Here is a 25,739-nt window from a genome sequence, read left to right as displayed (position 1 = left end):
CAGTAGATTTTTTTGTATAAATAGTTCGATATGTTTACTTTCAACAAGTCATTGCAATGAATGAAGATTTATTGTCTTTATATCTCTCATCCTTGAAAGCTTCTTAAAAACGTTTTATAAAATATAACCAGATAAGATATATCAAATCTTAGTATTCGTTACCGTATTATCAAAATAGAGATAAAACCGTGTTTGCTAATCTCAAATTAGAGCAGAGTCAGAAAGAATCTTGAATATTTTCGAAACCAACAGTTAAAAAGCTCCATAAAACTAAGCTCAAAATGTCGCTAAATTATGAAGTTAAAAGGCCTTACACGATGAATGTTAACGGTATCACCGTACCTGGATACCTAAAAGAAGAAAATGTCAGAGCATGCTTGTCTTTCGTACCGAATAGAGGCGACATTATTCTCGCGACTTACCCTAAGAGTGGCACTAATTGGTGCGCGCAAATTATAAGCCTTATAAAGAACCGTGGCCAACCACCGCGGAATGCCGAGGAGTATGTGAATGAGTGTCCCTTTCTGGACTTAGTCGGTCCGGAAGGTTTGCGGAACGTGACGGAGCCTCGGTGTTACAAGATTCATTTCAATTTTAAAGATGCTCCTAAATCCACAGAAGCGAAATACATTTGCGTCGTTAGAAATCCGAAAGATTGCCTGACGTCACTTTATTATTACATGAAAAATGAAGCTTATAAATTCAAAGATGGCACGTTTGACGATCTCTTTTCGCTGTTCATCAAAGGCGAGGTCATTTACAACGATTACTTCGATCATCTGCTTTCCTGGTATGACCACAGAAACGACCAAAATGTCCTTTTTCTTTATTACGAAAAAATGAAGCTGAACGTCAGAGAAGCTATTAATCGCGTAGCGGAATTTATGGGACCCGTTTACGAAGAGCATTTAAACAGTGAAACTGTTCTTAACAATATTGTTAAGTACAGCAGTTTCGAGTACATGAAACGGACCACCGACCAATTTTCGACATTACTCTTCAATCCAAGTGAAGTCCGTGAAATTGACGAGCAACCAAAGTTCGTCAGAAAAGGAATAGTAGGCGACTGGAGGAATATTTTCGCAACTGAACAGGATGAATTGTTAAATCGGCTAATGGAAGAGCGAATTGGAGAAACAGATATGTACCGATATTGGAAAGACAATTGCAATATTTAAAATTAATAGTTAGACTCAAATGATATACATGTTAACAAAATGTGTACAATAACTTGCAAAAGCAAGTTGAACGTTAATCAGTTAATGTGTTACGAGATAAAATATATTATGGAACAAAAATTATATTAATTAAAAATTCATAAAAGTTTGATATAATGCTTCATTAAATTTTAGTTCCTTCTATGAAATGTCTTTAATGAGATCAGTTAAAACCACGTAAAATATATTGTTGTTACTTAGCTGGTTATAACTGTAAGTAATCGCTTAATCAAATTAAATACCTATAATTCATTTTATTACATAATTTTTAAATACATGTTTATAAATGTTTTCATTCAAATTTACATTTTGATTTACACTGTCAAGATATGAAAAATTACTGTTACTATTATCTAGTTTTGATTTCTGTCATCTCATACTAGTGCTCGGAATTCGTGTAATTTTTACCTATTAGATAAGGTCTATTTTAATATTCATGGGTTTATCCATTTTGAAGAAAATAGACATTCTTATTATCTACCAATTCAGATAAAACGAAGCCTATATCGAAACGTGTAATTTTATACGTTTAACCTTTGGCCCCTCTTATCTATAAAACGTTCAAATAATATAAATAAAGTGTGGAGTATGTTCACAGTTCCATTATCCCTGGATAAATCTAAATGAACATCGACTAAGCTTATCTAATTAGGAGGTCTATCTTAAAAAAATATTGCTCGTTGGATAAATTATCCAATAAATAAAGTAGACATATCCTTTCAGTTTCAAACAAAAAAAAACTTTATCTAATTCGTTTCGTAATGTGTACTTTGTTTTTTCAAATGAATATTGAATCGGTTAATCTATTGGTTTTATCCGATTATTTGTTACGCGGGAGGTCACGTAGTTTGGAAGAATTCACTCGTAAACTCAACTCCGAAACGGACGGTTTGTTTTCTTTTCGCAAACGGAAGCATGGCAGGCACTTCTAGACTGCGAAGTGACGCGTGGAAACATAAAGTGTCGCTTAGATCGTCCGAAGACCGTAGTTCAAAATACCAAGTGACTCAATGCCTCTACTGCGCGGATTAAGTAAAAGTAAAATTATACAATTCATACGAGAATGGTATACATCGCTCTGAACTGAGACCATGATCTTATTAAAGTGCTTCGTACAGGGACAACCAGCTACAATGATATAGCAATGGCCGATATCCATGTTGAACTCTCAAAGATGGTTATTAAATACAACAGCGGTGTAGCAAAAGGGTGGCCTGGGCGGAAAATGTCGCGGTCTATTGGGTCGTATCTACGTATATGGGCCCAAAATAAATATTTGCCACGGGAAAATCTAATCAGTGCTACGCCACTGAAATAGAACCTCTTTTTGAGCCCTTCCTTCAAAATTTTAATTTGGCTCAAAACGCCACAAAAGGAAACGTGCCTAGTTTCGCTTTCGCTATTTTTTATCTTCACCGCCAGAACTTGAATTTTAACAATCAACCGACGAAAGTGTTTGGAAACGGTGTCACTGTTCCTGTGCAAAATAATATAATTTTAAACGCTGACGTTTTGTACTCACAACATATACGCTCGGGTCCCCCCCCCCCCCCCTCGCTAGTTATTCATGATTTTCCGAAATGAGTTTCGGAATATTAGTTAGTGCGGGTTGATAGTACGCGCGCAGGTATCGGCTAAGGTCTTCAATTTTTACCAATAGGAATGATACCTTCACGATCAGAGAGTGAAACAGTGGGTGCGGACAGGTTCCTTACAAACATAAATAGACATGTTCCGGTGTACGGCACTAGGCCCACGGGCTCTGTTCAACGCGAGCCGGAACCCTATAAACTCAGACTGGCATGCCAAGGGAATGGATGGGATCCCGACTACGGCTTGGGCTCTATTTCGGGCCGCTTATATCGGGCGCAAAGCTGTAAAATGACCTTAGACATTACGGTGGGGAAAAATGGTATTAACCTTGCTTAAAATATTTTTTCGTTATTAAATAGAAGCTGATGCCTCAATCCAGTGGCGTAGCGAATGTTTCTGGCGTCCGAGACAAATAGCTTTTGCCCTTTTTGCGTTAAAAATGCCTAAAATGCAACTTTGTTCGTTGAGAAAAAGGTCGTCAAACAGTTTTTGGTGCCCGCTAGGGAGTGACGCCCGGGACGGATTCTTCTCCCCCCCTCCCCAATCCATAAGGATAACCATATAGCTCTTTCGCTGTTGATTTATCAATTTGGACTCAAAGGGTCCCATAACTTCGACACTGGCTGTCTCGCGTACCTTTTGAATTAAAGGAAAATTGGGCATCAACCGACATAAATTCCTTGCTAAACAGACCAAACACTTCACAAATAGAGCATAGCTCTACTTCAGTAGGACTTGTGAACTTAAAATGCATTTCTTCTTTGGTTTTAAAAATTCTGCTTATGCTCAGTCTTATTGGCTTGATATTTTCTAAAGCAACACTCGTAAAGTCGATTTTCAAAGTATAGCTGAGGTAGCCCACGTGAAGATTGTGTTTCGAAATATAGCCAGTTCTAACTGATCTTTTCATATAATCAAAGATATATAGTTCATTCACTATTTACAATGGTTTGTATAAAACCATGAAATGAGTTGGATTTGAATCTAAAATTAACCAATTATAGCTAAAGAACTAGGTTAGAAGATTTGCCAGATAAACCTTTTTGAGCCTCCCTGACTCGTGTAAAATCCGTCCAAACCTTTTGCCTCTATACACAAAAGTAAATAATCACATAATTAGTATTTTATAGCAGTGTTTATAGTAGCAGCTACGCAGTAACTTTATTATTCTTGACTCCCGGGGTCCACATTTTAAGCATTGGCTAAACCGTACACTTTGAACTATAGGAATATGGAAAACATCATCAGCAAATCTTGTTAGATTTTTAAAGATACGCAATAAAGACTGTGCCCATAGGGCCTCTACTAGAGGCCCGCTTAAAATGGCATTCTCGCTCAAATCCCACGGCTCACGAATAAACCCCAAAGAATACAGGCAAAACGTTTTAAACTGTGAAGTGTCACGGTGTATGTTTTCAAAGTGTTGGTGGTCACGTGTGGGCTTAGGCCTATTGAAATCTGCCTCGAGACGAGAGTTGAGCGGCGTAAATTAATATCTTCAATAAGAAGAGTGATAAATATAATTAACTTTTGATAATACTTTCCTAAGTGGTAATATATTGAGAAAAACTAAAAATCTTTTTTTTAACTAAGCAAAGCACGTCATATCATATAGGCAGGGAGCAAAATCGGGCTTTAGCACTGGGAATTTAAAATATCACATTCGAAAGAAGCATCTGGAACACTTCAATGATCCTATCAACGACAAGTGGCGAGGGAAAGAATTGTTCAATGATTTACTCACTTAAAAATCCTGACTTCACGATTGCCTACATGTAGTGGCGTAGCTACGGTATAGAGACGAGTCGGGCCCCCGATTGAATCGGGCTTTTTATACCCGACCCGGCTCGAGCCCGCTTCGGAATCCTACCCTTAAGAAGTCATTTTTAAGACTCATTTCCCCTCTGTCAAAACGTGTTTTGTTCCGTCCTCAACCATTAACCATAGACGAGTGCGGAGGAGACGACGGGTCACGGACCAGACTACGTTTTTACGTAGGGGTAGTAAATCTTCGCTTCACATGAGAAATAAAACTCACCCAATGACTCTCGTAATTAACTTATTGAAAAAGTTTAAGAACAATTAAATTTCAAAAGTTACAATTCCCCATACCCCAAAATTATGTCTCTTATCCCAGGGCCGTCTTTACGTGATTGGGGGCCCCTGGGCAAAGTGATACGCGGGGCCCCTAATAATTCCAGACAATTTCTTAAAGGCCTAGGTTTTTTTCTGCCTGTCATCCTTTAAATTAACTTATTGGAGCACAAATACCCCGGTGGTAGGCCAACCGCTGAACATGTTGGCCTAATTTAAAGGGGGGCAGGCAGAAGAAAAACTAGGCTTTTAACCTCCATCGTCGCCCTAATCTTCAAATATTGGTTCAAATAAAAAAATGCGACGGTCTACACCGTCTATATCACGAAAAGACATGTTTTAGATAGTTTAAAAATTTGTAAAATGTAAATAGACAATACTACAATTTAAAAAATGTGAAAAACAATATTTGTAAGATTCATCTTTTTCACCTTACAAAAGTTGAAAATGGGGCCCTCCAGAATCTTGGGGCCCTAGGGCAGTGCCCTATTTGCCCAATGGGAAAGACGGCACTGTCTTATCCAAGGACCTACAATTTATTTTTCGCGTCATACTTTTAAATTAGCCAAATCTGGCGGGAAAATTTTGCAACTAGCAACTTGAATCGAAAAATGGAAGAATGAGAGACCTTTGTTCTTTGTCCGTGGATAATCTTGCAATATCCATAAATAACAACGAAGTAAACATTATTTAATAGAGAGTAACTTTAAAAAAAGTACAAAACTGTATGTTCAATAGATAAAAAATATGAATAAATAATAAAATAGACTTATCTGATAGATAAGTTATTTTGCAGCTTGGAATTGTTTTTGGTTAAAAAAATTATTTACACGCCACGTTCTTTATACGTAAATACATATCTGTGGATAACCCCCCGTTGCCATTTTATCCATTCTTAAAATGTTATGAGCTCTTATATAAACGAATAAATTGGATAATATCTGTTTCGACAATGGATAAAGCGTTTATCCGTTATTCATTTGTTTGATAATCCAAAGTTAAAGGTAGGTGCACTTTATTCATGGATGCTTATCCAATAAACAAATTATCGAAATTTATACGGTTTATCTATATTCATCTTGTTCGTAATTCCGAGCACTAACCACTCTATTTGCTTCATAGGCAACAATCAATTTCTGCATTATATTTCGATCTTCTTTGGTTTTCTTTTTCTCGGCTGTCACTTTAGCCGCAGGTTGAGGTTTAAACATGCTATCCATAGTTAATGCTCGATTCAACCTAATACTTTGGTGGTACTTTACAGACTTCTTATCAGTCAATCGTTCCTCTACAAAACAACGAACCTGCTCTTTCCCCTTAGTTTCGGCTCGTAAAAGGCTCTCTTCTATTGAAACTGTAGCTACATCTTTAGTAGCAATATTACGCAGTACATGTGGATGTTTGGTGTCTAAGATGTCAAATTCCGACAGAACGTTAAACAAACTAGTTTCGTCAAACTTATCTCTGGTCTGGCTAGAGGATTGCGATTTAGAAATTACACAGGTATCCGTTGGGGGAAAAACATGCTCTTAGTTTCTTGATAGATGTCTCCTATCCAGCTGAAAGTTAAAGCCCACCTCTGAAGAGCAGATTCAGTATGCAGTATACCAACTGTTCCTCTAGAAGCCTTAGCGTCCCCAATAATCCATTCTTGGGCTTGATCAGGATCTATCTGGTTGAATACACCGGAGGATCGCTTGACGACAAAGTCGCCCTGTAGAAAACCCTCTTTTATTGTCTCTGGAAGTTGATTCATCTCTGCGATATACACAGTCATGGACTTCAGGTAATGATAATGGTCGTATCGCGCCAATAATGGTAACATTTCTGACATCGAGAAAAAGTGAAGGTCCCATATTCCAACCCTGATAGACCTAGTAAACTGAAGCAAAGTAAAGACCATTTTCATGTACGACCACCAGAACTTTATATTCTTGTTGTTTTGTTCATCGACAAATTTCGATAGAAGTTCAACACATCTAAGACTTCGAAGAGTCGAGATTAGATCTGTTACGTTAGATTGGTCCCTTTGCAGACGTTCGTAAGCAGGCGGGTCATCTTTAAGTAGAAATTCGAAGAAAAAGGGCTCAAAAATCCTCCAAAGTACTTGAATTGTCAGCTTATGGGTTTTCATGGATTTCTTGTAAGCTTTAGCTTCAATAACCTTTTGTGCGGATCCCTCAGCTAGTATTCCACTTTCGACCCACGCTTCTAGAAGACCACTCCCAGCTACATGTTGCCCTATTGCTCTCAGATACTTAAGAGCTATATGCAGGCCTCCCATGCGTAAGATAATGCGTTCTTGAAACTTTGCATTTGTCCATTTTAATTCCAGTAGCTGATGGTAAAGTTGTTGATCTGTTGTCAGCACGGCATACTTGTACTTTAACTGGTCAGCTAGATATAATCAGCGCTCCAGAACAGTGTTTAACGTTTTGGATTCATGGGCAGGTGTTAAAATGATGGGTAAGTAGCCCGCAATGCTGACCACGGGGTCCTTTTCTGAATGAAGCTTATTAAAATCAGTCCACCCCAAAGGTTTAGGTTCATTGCTTCGAGTCAAAAGGAAAGCCATGTCCATAATTTCTGCATGCTGCGCACCAATTGGTGGGTCATCATAGAAATATATCTTTGAACTGACAGGGTTAGGGAGAGGCTCAACTGTGCGCATGGCAACCGTCGCGGGCAGTATCTTATTGATCGCCTCGGGAACCTTTAAAGTCTTTTCTCTAGAGCACAAAACAGACTTGAAGGCATCGTCTATCGACTTACCACCTCGCTGGAATGCAACCATTTGTGTTTCGCGAAAATATTTTTTCCATCCAAGGTATCCATTTGTACGTCTATGTTGTCAGCCGTGACGTGGAGAATCGAAGGCAAAGTATCTGCTTCCGCTCGTGGTTTGAGGTTTACGGGAACAACGCACCTATAGATTAAAAATAGAAATAAATAAAAATTTAGCTGTTCTTTGTTTTAAAAAAATACGTGTGTTTATATTTTGGAATAGTTTATGTTTACTTTACCTGTATCTGGCTCTAAAGACTTTAATACGGCACATTCCTGTTTCAAGTTGTAGAACTTGTTCGTAATTGGCTGTATGTCCAACCTTTGAAAATAATGCAACAAGCTCCTTTGACCTCGTTTTGTGGTGTAGAGTGATACCCAGCGCAACATGCTTAGGAGGTAATTTCCTCCCCTTGCTGGTTATGTAAAGTAAGTCTTGTGCCACTGAAAGAATTCGAGTCTTCTGTAGGTCTGTGGCGGAGGAATATTCGCTTCCCGAAAAAAGTGTCCTCTAGTGTAGCTTCACCGCGAAAAAGTAGATTTAAGAATAGGTAAATGCTCTCTGGAACGACAGAAGCTGCCTAGTCCACACTGATGTTAATTCCTGGTTTCATCTCATCTACTGCAGTTTTTAAGTCCTTGCGAAGCTTCATGGCGACATGAATAAGTTCGCTAAAGTCAGATTGTACCGTGTGATCCAGAAAGATGAGATCATTTCCTTCATACACATTTTGAACTGTAACATCTTTTTGAAACTTGTGAGCGATGAGTAGAGTACCTCGTTCAGTGACTTCTCTGACTTCTCTGTTTAAAGGAAGATGGAATTGAAAGAGATGACTCAACTGACTTTCAAGTTTTTCCCTAAAAGAAGAACGTCTCGTGAAGTACGCATTCGGGAGAGTTTCTGGGACGTGACTTGCCAGCGTAACATAACGCTGGAATGCATCCTCCAATGTAATAACCTGAAAATATGTATACATGTTTACCTTTTTCAAATGAAAAAGGATAGCCTCTACATAATGATTGATGGGGCCTTTAAAAAGTACCCTGGCTTTGAGTCAACCGTTATAATTCCAGCTTACTTGTCCTTTCGCAGCCGCTGCGTGTAGTTCAAATAATAGTTTTTGGTAGGAGATATTCGGATCAGTGCTATCCTTTGGTCTTTCAGAAGTATATCTCTCTTTGTTACTTAGGCAGTAGGTGTGATACATCATGTCACCAGATCGTAAGCATAAGTAACTCTTCTCAGGAGCGTATAATCTGAATTGGTCAATTTTAGTATACGGTCGCTTAAAGGAAACGTTGCCACTAGACGCAGCTGGTCTTTCTTTCTGTCAACCTGGAACAAAGTCTAAGTAAGACCCTAGCAGATAATTCAATGCAGTACAAAAATAATTTGTATATTCACCTGACAAAATATGCATTTGTTCTTGTCAAAAGACTCACTAACAGCTGACCTAAGAGTTCGTTTGGGTTCGGGCATTGCCTTTCCCTTATCCTGCATTGCCCTACTCTTTGTTAATCTATCCAAAAGAGTTTTGTTACTATAGTTGCTGTAACACTGTCTATGGTAAAATAAATTATTTTCCACAAATTTGACTTGTGAAATTCTTTCTATTTTCTCTGCATTTTCTGCATCTATGCACTCGGCTCGGATTTTCGTCGCGTTGGAGAGCGTTTCCCAGCCAGTTAGAGATAGTAACGACAAGTTTTGCCCTCTCTTGTTCTCTTGACAGATTAAGCAGAGTTCATTCCTAATGGCACCGACACCACCTCCACCAACAGCCTGCATATTCTATACGAATCAGAAAGCAAAAGTAAGATCTGCCACCGTACTGAACACCATTCAAAAATTAAACTTAACTTACCAACTGCGTGCTGGGCAGTGAAAATTAAACTAACGACGTAAGTTAAAGTAAGCACTTCTGTTTTTCACAAGACAGATTGCGCAATCACGGTACCTAAACGCAGCTCTTTTGTTTACATCCTTGAAGTCTCGCAGAGAGTACGTAGAAGGAATGAGAAATGCAGGAGGAGGAGGAGGAGGAGGACGCGCTTAAATTCAAACAACAGAACTGTCAAAGCGGAATGCCTCTTAATAGTTAATCGATGCACCGTTACAATTATCCCACAAGCTCAAATTGGCTCTAGGAATCATCGGGAGTCACTTTTAATTATTCCATGGTGTTCAACGCACCAGAAAACATCGGGAAAGAGCCTTCACACTACCTTATACAATTTTCAAAATTTTCAAAATTGTCCGCCATTTTGCTTTAATGGGCATTTTTTTTTCGAATAGGACAGGCCATAAAAATTTTTAGGGGTCCATAAAAAGTATTTCTACATAAAAGACTATCACATTTGAAGCAGAAAGAGTTAAGAAATGCGCGTCTAAACAAAAATCGAATTTTAACCGCCATTTTGGCCGCCATCTTGTTTTTGGACGCTTAGGAGCCCGAATTCGGTCTGACAACAGGCAGATTCGTGTTCAGCGGGGTCCAAAACCCCCTACTACGCATGTTGACAAATTGTTTCATGATTTGCCGTTAGATTATCGATGCTGAGTATCGGCCACTGCACTAAAAGTTAAATACACGAAAAAAACTAGGTGACAAGTTTTTCCGTAATATTATGGTGTTGTCAATAATTATATTAAATCGTTGAAAATTGAACTTTGTTTTCTTTTCAAGTTGCCAAAGCTGTTGTCAAAGTTTACGTTTTTGGCTTAAAAGTGTATATTGAATTTTCCTTGAAGTACACAAGCAAGATTTGCTTGAAAACTATTTTTATAAAAACAGGTGGTACACGGAATGTTTAAAATTTGAGTAGTTTTATATATTTTACTATATCAAACCTATTCAACCTTATTGGTTGTAGACAGACTGATCACGTTAAATTAAAAGAAAAAAATATTTCGCATTCTTATAAAGACAGAAATTTCGTTTTTAAACACGCAGTTAAATTAAAAATTCAATCTATGCTGTACTATAAGACAAAATATTTTAAAAAATCATCAAATGTTGTTTCTGGGAATTTGTCGAAAATTGTGCTGTGGGAACAGAGTGCCCTGCGTCTTATTCGGATTTCGTAATATCTTTAAGAAAATCATTAGGTGTTGCTATAAAATACGGGAGGTCAGGTGACAATGTTTTGTCTCCGTCCTTAGCTGTAGTTCTTGAAGGTAGAGAGCACGCGCTGCAGTCGCGAGACCCTTCGGAATCCGAAACCCGAGTGCAAAGCTCGCGTGCAAGTAAAGGACTTAAATAACTTGCGCTCGTGACGCAGATAAAAACATTTTATCCTTCTAGTTTTTATCGTTTTATTTTATAGAAACACCTAATACAAATTACAATTGATATGCGGTTTCTATTTTATTTTAGTTAAATTGTTATTTTTTTTCATACGAATATGGGCCAAAATTTCATTTACAATGAATATCTCGGAAAATATGCTGTAATTAATCAAGTTTGGAATTTACATATTCGCTTCAAAATGTACCTATATAACAACATTTATATTGTAATTTTCAATTGTTCTAATAAATATAATTTCGCAATGCTTTAACTTGAATTTAAAGAAAGCACAGAAAACAAATTTGTATCCATTGTGAGCACAATCTGAATATATTTACTGAGATATTCTTTAAATAGTGTTGTGCAGTATAATAAAATCTAGTGTTGTTATGATAATTTCTCATTTAGTCTTTGGACATTTATACTTTTTTTGTCGACTCAAGTAGCAGAGTGTATGACAAACACAATTTTATAAAACTGATTTAAGATTTGAAAAAACATTATCATTAAAAACTTATACTACCAAAGCGGTTTGCAAAGTTTGAGCGGGAAAGGCTTAAAGCACCTTTTTACATAATACCCAATAAGAAGAATAATATTTGTATTTTTGTTAATGTTTTAAAATTTGGTTAAGAATATTAAGTTATAGCTGAAAACAGCTGTCGAATTTAAAACACTTCGATTAAGCTTAAATAGACCAGAAATATTTGAAATGCATATTTAGGAAATCTGTAGAAAAAATGGTAAACGTTGGCTTCTAAAATACTGGAGAGATGAATTTAGTCTGACGTACTGTAGTGTCTAATAATAATAATCAGCTAGGTTATTACCCAAGGCACCACCTTAGGTCTAAGTCTACAAGCGACTTTTAAAGCCATTAATTCAGGTGGCTGGGTTACAATGCGTAGGAGGGGGGTGGCAAGCCCTACACGCCACGCGAGCCAACAGCCCCCTACACTAACTATAACCATTAACCTCAACAAGTTTTTATGGACGGGGAAACCAAAGAGCTCGGGGAAAACCCCATAACCAGCTTGCAAACTTAACGCAGAAGGAGGTGTTCCGAGTTTTCACCCAGTGCTACAAGTAACGATCGAACCAGGCTCCTCTTGCTGCGAGGCTAAAGTGCTAACCACTCCGCCACCCCACCTCTAAACTCTCAACTTAGAAATTGTGACATTCTTATATAGGTAACGCACAATTGCAGAAAACACATTTTTTGGACGTTATTCATTGACGCCCAAGCTAAAGAAACCTGTTATTAATCGATCAATTTTAACGTCGATGGCTAACATTTTAATTCGTTGTTTCAGTACTGGTGGCGTTTTCTTTATCTGATTTTGCTCTTCCTTGGGCCAACTGTATTAAAACAGCGGTGTAAGTGAAAAATGCCGCGAGAACATTAACAATGTACCCTCTAGTAATCACGAAAAATCGCCATCCAGTTAATTGCAGTTGGGCGTTGTCAAAGTGCCTTTCGAACAATTGAACTTTCAAAAGGAAATTATTATCTTTGGTTCCAGTTGTGGAGACGGCGCAGGCCTTGGCAATCAATGTCCCGAACGCCTTACGACAATTCTCAGCCTCTTCAACGACCGCAGACGCGGATAATGATATCGTGAAGAAGATGGTTAGAATGTACAACATTCCAAATACGTAGAATACAGTTTCCACGAAAGATTCACCGCCGAACGAAGCACCTTCGATCAAAGCGCTGTGCACGTTGACGCATACAAACGCGAAGGTTTCGACGTACCACCACAAAATGGCCACTGAAAATGCGTCGTCCAAGGCGGCCACGCAGTTTGATATCGATAAAAGCTTCTTTGATAAATGAGATATTATCTCCTCTCCCCATTGGTACAAATTTCTAGAAAGATAGTATCTCTCGTTTGATTATTCTTTCTACAAATATTAGATTGAAATTGAACAGTCTGTATCCAAAGTTTAAAACAACTTTTTAAAGTACTATTTTCAATGTGATTATAACTTGTTAAAAGTATAGAACTGTCTTAGTTAAAACTTTTCTATTGCCATTTTTCGATTTAAAAACGTGACTTTCTATTCTATAAAGAGAAAAAATTATTATATAGGTCTACGGTAATTAAGCGTTACGTATTCAGTATTATGCAATAATCCATGGTCCCAAGATAACGAACTTTGAAATTATATTGGTGAAACAAAACGTTCCATTTTAGACAGGATACGTGAACATAAATCCTGCGTGGCTAAGGGCGATATGAATAACGGAATTTCAAAACATATTTGGTCTACGTTAAACCACTCTATTAAATGGGATGATTACAAAATTTTAAAACGGGAAACCAATTGGTACAAAAGAAAATTCTATGAAGGATTGTATATTCGTAAACTAGGTAATTTAAATTTAGATAAAGGATGTCAAGAAGTAACTAATTGGGGTAATATTGTGATTTAAAATTTTATTTTATTTTATATTTATATTTTAATAATTCACACTGACTTACATATACTTTGGATTTATCGGTTACATTGATTCTATTACACACGTAAATTGTTAAAATCAGTAAAACTTTTGTTTATTTTTTAACACGCTGACCTTCTGCTCGCGTGATATTAGAACTTGAATATGGCGCGTGGTAAAATTTTAAATCAAATTAAAACTAACGAACGACTGAAGAAGAGCCTCGGCTCGAAACGTCTTGTATAAAATAAGTTTTATCTTCTAATACCATGCCGTTTTCTCTGAATTAAACATAATTTCTACTATTTGAAATTAATAACATCATTAAATAAGCAAGATTTTCATTAATGATATGACACAGAAAGAATTCGTAAACGGAAGTTTAGGAACATGAAACTCGGCACTACATACTCTCGTTATCAGCAAAATTACTGCCAGCTTGTTTTCATGGCGGTAAATTTCGGTATCAAATTCGATAATAGCTACCTTCAGTGACAGAGCCAATGCTCTTAATAGCAAATTTTGGGTTTTGATTTAATATTCTTACATAACTTTACGAAATTAAGAATTACTTTTACTATTAATCACGAGTTTCTATATTAACTAAGCCTTGGTAGATCAGTTAAAAAAATAATATTAATCAGCTTAGGCCTAAGTCATTAACCGACTTTTAAAGCCAATAATTCAGGCAGCTGGATGTCAGTAATAAGGAAATAATTAGAATAATACTAATCAGTAATACCCAAGGCACCACCATAGGCGACTTGTAACCAGAAGCCGGGTTTGAATGCTTAGGTGGGTGTTGACTGAACAACTCCCTACACTCTATATTACCGTTAAGCTCCACAAGTTTTTATAGAAAGAGTAAATTTAAGAAATCTGGAGAAACACCTTTAACAAGCTGGGATCGAACCCGTCTCCTCTTGCGAAGTTGCTAACCACTCCGCCACTCCACTTACAAGCGAATTTTTGGCTGTGTTAACAAGACAGTTTAAAAGACTAGCAACGACTAGCTAAGAGTTATTATTTATGCGGTAATTGACAACACACTAATTTATAAAAAAAAATAGCGGTGGGAGAATAGGAAGTGTCATATTTATATAAATTATGTAATTTATGATATTATATAGATATCTTGTGGCGCGTTATGGAGACTATACCGTTCAAGTTTTGATATTAAAAAAAAATCATTTTTCAAACTCTTACTGTGATAAATCTTGCGATACGGATTTCAAATGAAATTGAAAGATGAAGCAATAGACTTGATAATATACAGCGTAGAGTCCACTAAGCCCCCAAATAATACCAAAGAAGAGCGTGGCATCCGAAACGCAAATTAAACCAGCCCCGAAATTTCCAGTGCTGCTAATGTTAGAATGGTAAACGAATCCTTCCAAGTATTTAGCGGGCTCGCAAATGCAATATATCGAAAGTTGCAGAAGATACATGGACAACGTTAGCAGCGCAATAATGATTAAGACCAAATACATTTTCTTCTTAATCCGTGAAGCGACGTATCCATTTTTGATCACCATTTCTTTGTGACATGAATACAAGAAATTCATCTAAAATTGGAAAACAAGGGTATTAAGTATTAAATCTTTAAGAATCAGAAAATCAATAGTATCAATACTAAGATTAAGAACACTGTGGTTAAAGATTGGCTTACATTATATTTTGTTCATAAGGGGTTTTATTCTAGACTAGTCTAGAGGTTTAGTTTAACTTTGGGATTCGATAAAATTAGGTGAAATTTCCGCGAAATTTAAATTTGTTAGTAATATTAGGGTAATAATGGAATGGAAACCTTTTTTGTTCAGTTTTGGGAAAATACGTAACATTTTCCGAGCCAGAAATTTCCCACGGAAAATTTTCCCTAGTACAAACTGAAAATGGTAATTATTAGAAAATTGCCGCAAAATTGCTAAAGTTTTCATTTAGTACCGCTTTTTATACAGTGTGTTACGGATAAGTATGTCAGAAATTAAGTGACGCTTTCTTTGGGTCGTATTGAGCTGAAAATATCTAGTGAGCATGGGTCTCAAAATGCATTGCTTCCGAGTAATTGGCCCTCAAAAATTGGCCTCCAAAACGTCGAAAAACGAGCAAATGGGCAGTTTCTATTATTCCTTGGACCCAATTGTTTCCTTTTACTAAGAATTTGGTTTTTTTTCTGAAAAAGATAAGAAAATGATCATTAGTATCAAAAGTGCGATATTAAATTATAATAAGTAGGATAAGTGTGTAAATAACATTTTACATAAAACCATCGACAAATAACTTAGGGGCTCATAAGGTAAGCCAAACTCCCGGCAGGGAAATTTCCCAAGAACGGTCACGCTAAACGACTGAAAAATATAGGACAATATGGCTGCCTCCTAGCTCTCTGTTTATTTACGAAAAATTTAAATTTTGTACGTATAATGACGGTAAGAAGTGTTTTTAGGGCGACTGCAAGAATGATTCAAGGCGCGAAGTTGAGGGAATTAAATACTATAGGTTTCCAAACCCTTAAAAAACAATTAACAAAATTTGAAACGTGGTTATTGAACAGCGGTTGGGACTTGGCCTATATTGATAAAATCGACTACAAGAAGAGTGCCAAATATGTTTGGTCACTACATTTCATAGGACAATCTGGACCAACTATTTTAAATCCACATCCAGTTCCACTAATTGGAAAGGTAATTAAACAGTCTGTTTATAATATTAGGTTTTCAAAATCGTTGTTAAGAATATCTGAAAAAAAACCCCTATTAGCCAAGGCCTAGTAGTCATAAGCAATTATCAAAAAAATATTCTAAACACAAGGCTAGAAGGATTCATTTCATTTTCTAACTATTCCAAATTTATTATTACTAACACAAAATTAATTAATCCTGTATCAAACAGAAAAGGGCAAACATTTCTATGCTTGCCTTATGAGTCCCTATGTTATTTGTCGATGCATAAAACGAAGGTGTTTAAATGAAAGTTTCTTGAATTTGGATCTTTTTACTCTTCATATGTCATGAAACTAGTACAAATTTAATTTAATTACAAAAAATGTTCAAAATGACCACCTTGGGCTTCGATACACGCATTGGCCCGTCGTACAAATGATTGTTGAACCCTTTGGAAGATTCCAGGCGTGTTACTGATGGTGAGGCGTATGAATGGTGAATACATGATACTTGGCCTGAATTACTGGAAGACGTACATTAGCAACGAGGAGGCGCATCTGGTAATTGAACGACGGAGCCCCACCACATTGTAGCCGAGTAGAGCTCACCTTGATGAGACGTTTCCGATGAGATGGATTGGTCCAGGGGTCAGTGTTGCGTGGTCCGCACGATATCCCGACTTTTATCTCTGGGGACACATTAAAGGATTGGTTGGCGACATTGATGACCTACGACAACAAATAATTGATACCTGTGAAACTTCGAATGGGTTCAAGAATCATTTTAGGTGTTAATTTTGAACAATTTTTGTAATTAGATAAAATTTGTACGTATTTCATAATATTTGAAGATTAAAAAGATCCCAATACATTTAGAACCTCTCATTTAAACAAAGGTGACACTTTGAAACACCTTCGTTTTATGTAAAATGTTATTTACACACTTATCCTACTTATAATAAGCTAGGTTAATACCCAAGGCACCACCTTAGGCCTAAGTCATCGAGCGACTTTAAAGCAATTAATTCAGGTGGCCGTGTTACAATGAGTAGGAGGGTGGTGGCACTTTTGATAATAGTGATCGTTTTCGTATCTTTTTCGAGAAAAAAACACAAATGCTTGGTAAAAGAAAACAATTTGGTCCGAGGAATAATAGAAACTGAACATTGGACCGTTTTTCGACGTTTTGGAGGCCGATTTTTCGGGCCAATTACTCGGAAGCAATGCCTTTTTGGGACCCATGTTCATTGTCATTGGCATTTTCGACTCAATATGACCCAAAGAACACGTCACTTAATTTTGGACATGTTTATCCGTAACACCCTGAATAACCCTTAGCTTAATTGATAAAATATTATAATGTGTTTATACCTTTCTTTTTCGGAAGAGGAATATATCGAAAGGAACAATTGCTGACAAGCACCTCAAGACGTCCATCAGTCGGATCCAAGTGTACTCGCTGTCGTAGAACACGTAAATGACGGAATGCAGCAGGTACCCGTGGATAAACACAGTGGCGAACACAGTCCGGAAACGACGAAACGCATTCCGGCGGGATCGGCTGCCGTCATATGGCGCCAGTGTTCCCAGCGCTGACATGAACACGTTTAACACTCCAAAATCGAGTCTCTCGTCTGAAAAATTACGAGATTAATTTTGGTTTTAATGCAAGTCAATATCAAAATCAAATCTGACATATTTTCGGTATTTTACTACAATATTAAATTAACCACATTATTATTTTATTATTGTTAGGGCTTGGCGTTCGGATTGGAAATTTTCCATTAATTTCTTTAATATCCATATCCGAAAATTATCCGAATAAAAACTTATTTGTTGAAAATTAAATCGTATAATAGTCGTTAATAATATCCATAAATAAACAGTTAATCAAATTTTTTATAATTTATTGAAATTTTGGCGGGTTATTTATCAGTTTGCCGAGCTCTAATCTAGGTAGATAAAATCGAATTGTCCTTACCTATGAAGAACGTCGAAGAGTTGACTTCCGGTTTTATAATGGTTAACTTCGGACCCTTGTCCATTTTTTCCAGTGATTCGAATTAACTATATCTTAGAAATAGAACAACTCACTGTTACTGAAAGTTTTTACAATTTAATTAGGAAATAGTAATGCCCTGGTCTCTAGACTTGAGTGTTATTTCGCGCACCATTTGCATTTTTCCGGCATCGTCTAGGGATCCCTATTAAATTTTAGGAAGTGCCGGGCCCTTAGGCTTAACCCATAAGCATATTGGTTAATTCGCCTCTAAAAGTAAGCTAATTAGCTTACTTACTTGATTTCCCACTAGGCACACTAGACACGTGCTTAGGACGTCACGTTTCTGGGCCCGGGGTGGAAAATTTCGATCTTCAAATAAAATATATTTTTTTTTAATTTTAAGGGTGCCATTTTCATTAGTGCCTAGGTCGGCAAATTTGTTAATCTGGCCCTGGAGCTGAGCAATTGAATTTTAAAAGTACCTACATGGATCTGCAGCTACTTATCTTCGATTATTTTTCCCCTAGCTAATAGCCAAGTCGCGATAGATTCGAAAACTATCAGATCAATTATAATTAGCTAAAATTTTTCGAAAACGAATTTAATGGACGTATAAGCTTTAATCGTGGGGTAGGTGACTATCATGATTATGAAGACACCCTTTTAAGTATAAATTAAATTAAATGATAAAGTGGATTAGACCAAGATTAATTTTTATGAAACCATGATTTTGTTATTGAATTATTAATAATGAATGATTAATTCACGATTAAATCTTAAATCACGATTTTTTTATTGAAATGGTTAAATTTTGATTTAAATAAATAATCAATATTAGTATTACCCCCTTAAGCATATTTACCTGCCCCTGAAATTTACTTTTAAGTTTTAAAATAAATACATTTCAAATTTTAAGCCACATATATAACATACTGCAAATATATTTCTAATTTTTCCCCTTTCTGTTTTAAAACTTATTTCGAAACTAAATTAGTGAATTTTAGTTGACAAATTACAGCCGTCGATGATATAATATAGTTCATTGTGTTTGGTGCTGTAAATCATTGAAGTTTTGTAACTACGATCTGCAAGACTGCATCTGCATGGTTCAAGTGCAGTGAAGTTGAAGTCTTATGTTACTAGTCTTCAATAAATGGAAATGCAACCTACACATTTACGTCACTCATTCAATTTCAAGTATTAAGAATTCGGCTTAAGTTTAAAGTTTTATTTACAGAAGTAGTCAACAAAATCTATTTATATGATCGGTTTTCAATAATGGCTTCCAGAATTTACCGATAAACGTTTGTCCAACCACAATCGAAAATGAATTCTTAAGTATGTTTCCGTATTAAAAAAGTTAATATCCCGGTAGAAAATAGTTTTAGGGCTTAACAATATTGCACGATACGAATTCAGACAAACAATAAGAGCCGCCGTTACACTAATGAAAATTATCGAAAAATGCATTTCTGTGCTTGCATACTTACGACGCCATTATCACTGCCAATATAGATTTACAGTACAAATAATACAATAACAAATAGTGTACAAGAATGTACTCAGATTAACAGAGAATATGTGACCGCAACTAAAGCCTTTGATTTCATGATTCCTGGAAGATAGTCGCTGTGTGTCTTCCAACATACAGGGAGAAAGGCGGAGGGGGCGTTGTTTTTCTTCCGGGAATCACGAGGTGAACAGTATACAGCCCACATATTTTTTCACTTTAATATATTTTTGATAATTATGATAAAACTGAATAAAATTTACCGAACACATAGTTTGCGATTCGCTTTTCGTTATTTGTGCCTACCAGTAGCGTAACCACGACTTTGGTGCTGGGAGGGGCATGGCACACAACTGAAATAAATAAAAAATAAATAAAAAAATTGTTGGTATAACCATACGTTTCGGGGGGGGGGGGGAGGAGGAAGGATCATTTAACGATATACTTATGCAATTGTTTTGTAAATTAATTTTGGTGTTTTTATTAAATTTAGCTCTTAGTTCCATAAAATTCAATTTCAGTTCCGTTAGGTTTAATTTCTAATTAAGTCTTCTATCAATAAGACATCGATTTTGCTTTTGCACTGGGAAAATAATCTACGAAACGTTTACAAAGTATTCTAAAGGAAGTTCGCGAATGACTAAATTAAAATAAAGATGTAACCATTGTTAACGTGGAACCTCAGGATCCATTTGTAACAAATAAATACACTACTTTAAATGAACTTAAAACCGGTGTTAGTAAAAATAATACCTCTAAACAAAAGTTTCTAACTCAATGGATAAATTCCTTTGGATAGATCAATTGTGATAAAGACGTTGTAAAGGTATTTTGTGAGACTTGTGAGTCTACTGTTAAAGGTAGCATTCCTTCAACAGAAAAAGGACCTTGAAGTTCCTTTTAAAGAAACAGCTCTTTTCACAGAGCTGCTAAACACGCTACATTGACTAGAAAAAATGTCAATGTTTCGACATCATTATGCAAAGCGTTGCTTTACCTTTACGCACCGAAGAGGTGCCAGAGCTTAAACTATGACCAAAAAGAATTAATATATGAATATCGCACGATGTTGTTAATGATTTACCGGAGAAGACGATTGTAAATAATATAATAGACGCAATTAAAGAAGCGAAAATTTACAGTATTTTAATTGATGAAACTACTGATTTTCCAATAAAAGAGCAAGTGGATTTCTCGAGTTTCTGATTCCGTATTTGTTGATGAAAATTTCAACGTTTATACGTATTTTTTCGGGTTTTCTGACACACCATTATCATCTGCAGAAACTCTTTTCGATACTCAATGATCGATACGATGTGGAATCGACATGACAGTAGTTTACCCCCGTCTTTCTAGCCAAGCGCGGGGGGCGCAGCGTGCTTTCCCCCACGCGTCCACAGCTGCGTGACGGGGGGGAATGAAGCGGGGAATCGCGATTCCGCCCCCCCTCGGGCGCGTGTCACGCGTGCACTCGTGCGTAACGAGCACAGGTGTTAATTAATTAGCCTAGTTAGTCGACCTGTTCAAGGTCAAAAGGGTGAATATTAATGAGCGTGGATTACCGTTAGGGGTCATTGACCTGTTATATGGATAGTATAGTAACATGTGTTTGGTAAGCGCGAAAAGGATCAATGAACAAGTGGAGGGGAGGTAAAGTTTGTATTTACTAGTTATAAAGTTTGTACCTTTATAATTAACCGTTAGGGGTATTTGATCTGGTAGCTATTTGGTTAACAACTCATTAGCATTTTTTGCGTGAATTTAACATGTGTTTTGGGAAAGCGACGCGAGGATCAGTGAACAAGTGGTTAAACTCTATAGGTCTATTACATGTTTGACATGATTTTGGCGGGGAAACGGGTATAGTTTGTACTCTATTACATGTTTGTACCTTTATAATTAATCGTTAGGGGTATTTGACCTGGTTGCTATATGGTTAACAACTCATTTTTGGCGGGAATTTAACATGTGTTTCAGTTAGAAAAGCGCGGGAAATTGTAAGCGTCGATAAATAAGTAGTTACACTCTTTAGGTTTATTATATGTTTGAATATTAATTTATGGCAGGGAAACGGGTAAAGTTTGTACCTTTATAATTACACGTTAGAGCTAATTGACCTGGTAGCTATATGGTTGAACTGTTAAAGTTTTGGCGGGGATTTAACATGCGTTTATGATGATGTAAGTGCGAAAAGGATCAATGAACAAGTGGAGGGGGGTAAAGTTTGTATTTACTAGTATAAACGTTTACATGGTTTAATTACCTGACAACGGTTAGGAAGCGTCTTTGGGATTATGGCCCTGAACAAGTGATCTCTTTTAGTGGATGTTATATGGTTGAGCTTTTAGCATTTTGGCGAGAAAATTATTTAACATGTTCTGAAGACGGTTAGGAAGCGTCTTAAGTAATCTTAAGAAGTAAATATTAATGAGTTTTATAAGCTGTGTTTTAACGTTAGGAAGCGCGGTAAAAATGATTCATATTTACGCTAACAACACATAACGGGGTAAAGTTTGTAGGCTGGTTTCGAGTGGTCTCTCTTTTAGCGGTTGTTATAAGAACTCTTAGTCATTTTTGACTTGAAAATTCTTTAACATGTGAAATGATTAGGGACAAAATGTGTCGACCAATTAACAAGTGGTGTCTTGGATGAACTCTTAGGAAGAAATTGAGAGTTAAAGGTATAATAAAAGGTTACATCATAATAAGCTGTGTTGTAATAACCGTTAGGAAGCGTGGTAAAAATGATTCACTTTTAATGACTGAACATAACGGGATAAAGCTTGTATCGTGTTATAACCTGTCATTCGTGGTCATCTTTATAGTGTCTCACCAGGGGTGTCTCATTGGGTAACAAGTTGTCCCTATATGGTTCGTTAATGATTATAGCCGCGTCACGTGACACGCACCATCTTATTTACGGTAATTGAAATGGGTCTTCCATAAAGATTGCTGGTGAAAGTTTAACATTTGTCAATGCTTCACCACAAGACTGGTATCTTTGGATTCGGGTAGAAGTTTCAAATATAAGTCACCCCTAATACGGGCACCTTTTTAACGGTTTTTAGGTTATTAATCTTTATGCACATAAAAAGTATAGACTCTTAAACGCGCCTTCCCGAAGCGCGGTAAAAATGATTCATATTTACGCTAACAACACATAACGGGGTAAAGCTTTTAGGCTGGTTTTAGCGGTTGTTATATGCACTCTTAGTAATTTTGGTTGGAAATTCATGTGTTTTGGCCGCCATCTTTAATGATTCATATTCAAACGGGTTCTGTAGGGTGTATTGAAAAGGGTGGCTATCTTTGTTATTTTTTAGGAAATTTGCCATATTTACTTTATATCATGTTCAAGCTTGTTTTGAAACAAGTTGTCCCTAAAGGATTTTTATATATATATTAACATAAAACGTCGCATTAAAAGTCGGTAGATGGCTTGGGCCTAGCTGATTATTATTATGACATTGTAAATGCATCAAAAACTATATATTACCGTCACTTAACCTTTAATAAGGACGCAGGGGTAAAGTTTGTAGGTAGCCTGGCCATCGTAAATAATAAGCCTAAAATTTATGAAATGTAAACTGGGTATTCAAGGTTATTTTTGGGGTGAAGAAATTAACTAGGGAGTTTTGTATCTTGGTGGCCATCTTGGAAATTTCAAGTTTTTAAGATAGTCAATACGTTAATGACAGTAAAGATAGTATATCCTGTCGTCCGTTAGGAAGCGTGTTTGGTGTCATCTCACGTAAACATGTGTTGAAAAGGGTGAATTACATAATGCCAAAAGACATTTCAATAACTCGCGTTTCGGCGTGTATAACAAGTTTTCCCTATATGGTTCGATCAAAAAGCCGCGTCACGTGATCATCTGATTTACGGTTATTGAAAGGGGTCTTCCATAAATTAAATTATTATAATCATGCAATGCTGCCATTTTTCGCCACTAGGCTGGTATATATGGATTCGGGTACATGTTTTCAAATATAAGTCACCCCTAATAGGGGTCCCTTTTAAAGATTTTATAGGTTATTAATCTAACATTGTCTTTAAGCACATAATTCGTTTTGTCTTACACAGTGTATTCAAGGGTATTTTTGGGGTGAAGAAATTAACTAGGGAGTTAAAGTTTTTAGTGGCCATCTTGGATATTTCAAGTTTTTAACATAGTCAATGCGTTAATGGCGTCTTACATAACGGGGTAAAATTTGTATTACTTGTCGAGCGTGGTCATCGTGAATAATATTTTGATAAGCCTTAGAAAACTAATTTCAATGTTAAATTCGTTAACCTCGCAGTTTGAAACAAGTTGTCCCTATATTAAGAATAAGCTTGGTCTTATTAACAACGTCTGCAGCTCTGGCCTTATCAATGTTTCACTGTATACAATGTCTTTACGCACATCGTGTACATTTTCTTCAAAAATATTAGTTTACGTATATCCGTAACATATAACCTTTTAGTTTTACCAATCGGACATGTTTTAGTTATGGGACAATGATAGGAAACTATCGTCTTTAATCATATAATAAACTAAGTATTAACTCTTAGGATTAGCCAATACTTTAAGGGCGCGGGGTCAAGACTTTTGTTATTATCTGGATATGTTACTATTGAAACATTAACGATTCTTTATAAATCCGTGTAAATATAATGAATGTATAAGTTCGTGTATACAAATTATATATAATGCATTTATAAGTCCCTGTATACAAGTTATAGTATTTTTAACATGCAATGAGAGGCTGGTATCGAATAGAAACCGTTACTTAAACAAGTCGCCCCTATATGAACTTTTAAACGGTTAATGATGACCCACACGCGCCACGATGACTTGCCATATAATGACCGAAAAGGTAGGAACGGTCATAATAAAAAGGGGCAACATGCTAACCATTTTAAAGATAATACACTTCAAGAATAAAACTCGGACCAAAGAGTCAAAAAGCTATAACTATTATTGAAAACATTAACAGTTACGCTTTGTTATAATTAGAGTATTATAATTCACCCTTTTAACGCATACTATTATTATTTTATCGTCACAAGATTGACTTAGTTAAATATAACATGGTCGTTGGTATTTCATAACGTCATGCTTCATGGAATAATTTACTGGCAGGTGTTTCAATTTTTAAAAAGCGTCGTTTTTACCCGAGAGGTAATGGAAATGGTTGAAGGGAAATATTTAAGTTGCGGAAAGTCGATAAGTATGACCAAAGTCAAAAAGCTATAACTACTATAAACATTAACAGTTACACTTTCTGTTATAATTAGAGTTTACAAATATCTTAAAGTATAATTGTTAGTTTATTACCCGTGTTTTTAATGTAAACATCCTATATAAAAATTAATTGCTTGACAAAGTCTTCGGATAATTTAGAGGGGTAGGTGTAAAAAAACCGTTACAAATTATTACACATGTGTTATAGAAGTTCCTAAGCGTCCCGCTAGGGGATTTTACTTTATTACGAAAACTTACGCATGTATTAATAAAAAGCGTTAGATAAATTAGCATGTGTTATAGAGTTTCCATAGCGTCCCGCTAGGGGGTTTTGCGACTATAAATAGAGGCGTGCGTTGATTTGTATTTATTTCTCAACTTGCATTCGACGCGAAGAAATTGTAAGTACATTTTAAAATTTGGGGAATTACATTTTTTTAAATGACCGTTTATTGTTATTATTTTGGCACGATGGAAGTTGACCAAAGAGTAATAGATTATTCAGTCTGTTTTTATTGAATTTTAGAAAAAGTTCGTGCATTGCACCGAAACACCCAACTGTTCACCAATAAAGGCGAATATAAAGGCGAAAATTTAAAAAGCTTTTCTACAAGAGGTTCTCGACAACCCATCTAAACAATGACCATTCAAACCAGTTGATGCGCCACCCAAAAGCACCCCATCCAAGCCAGGTCCATCTAAGCCAGTAGACGACTGCTGGAAGGATATAGTCGGGATAAAAATTGCCAGTATAACAAGTTGGCAAGCCAAAATAGAACTCTCCTCGGAAGAGTTCACTGAAGCGTAACTGTATCCGTGGTTCTGCGGTAGAACGCTCACCTGTCGTGCAAGAGACGTCTATAAAAATCGTGGACGTGCCTACGAAAAACTATTAAACTTGCAGAATTCCGGCG

At 36.4% G+C, this 25,739-nt stretch overlaps 1 protein-coding gene across 1 annotated transcript; it reads left to right on the top strand.

Annotated features, from left to right (window-relative positions):
* Positions 1-236: 236 nt before the first annotated feature.
* LOC149963080 (sulfotransferase ssu-1-like) lies at positions 237-1,310 on the top strand. Its single transcript, XM_090170456.1, has one exon. The coding sequence runs from the start codon at positions 282-284 to the stop codon at positions 1,176-1,178; it is 897 nt and encodes a 298-aa protein (XP_090026582.1). The 5' UTR covers positions 237-281; the 3' UTR covers positions 1,179-1,310.
* The last annotated feature ends 24,429 nt before the right edge of the window (positions 1,311-25,739 follow it).

This window comes from Leiobunum rupestre, chromosome 1 (assembly GCF_980474605.1).
Source record: "Leiobunum rupestre chromosome 1, qqLeiRupe1.1.hap1, whole genome shotgun sequence".
Classification (NCBI taxonomy): Eukaryota; Metazoa; Arthropoda; class Arachnida; order Opiliones; family Sclerosomatidae; genus Leiobunum; species Leiobunum rupestre.
This window is presented reverse-complemented; position numbering and strand designations above follow the sequence as displayed.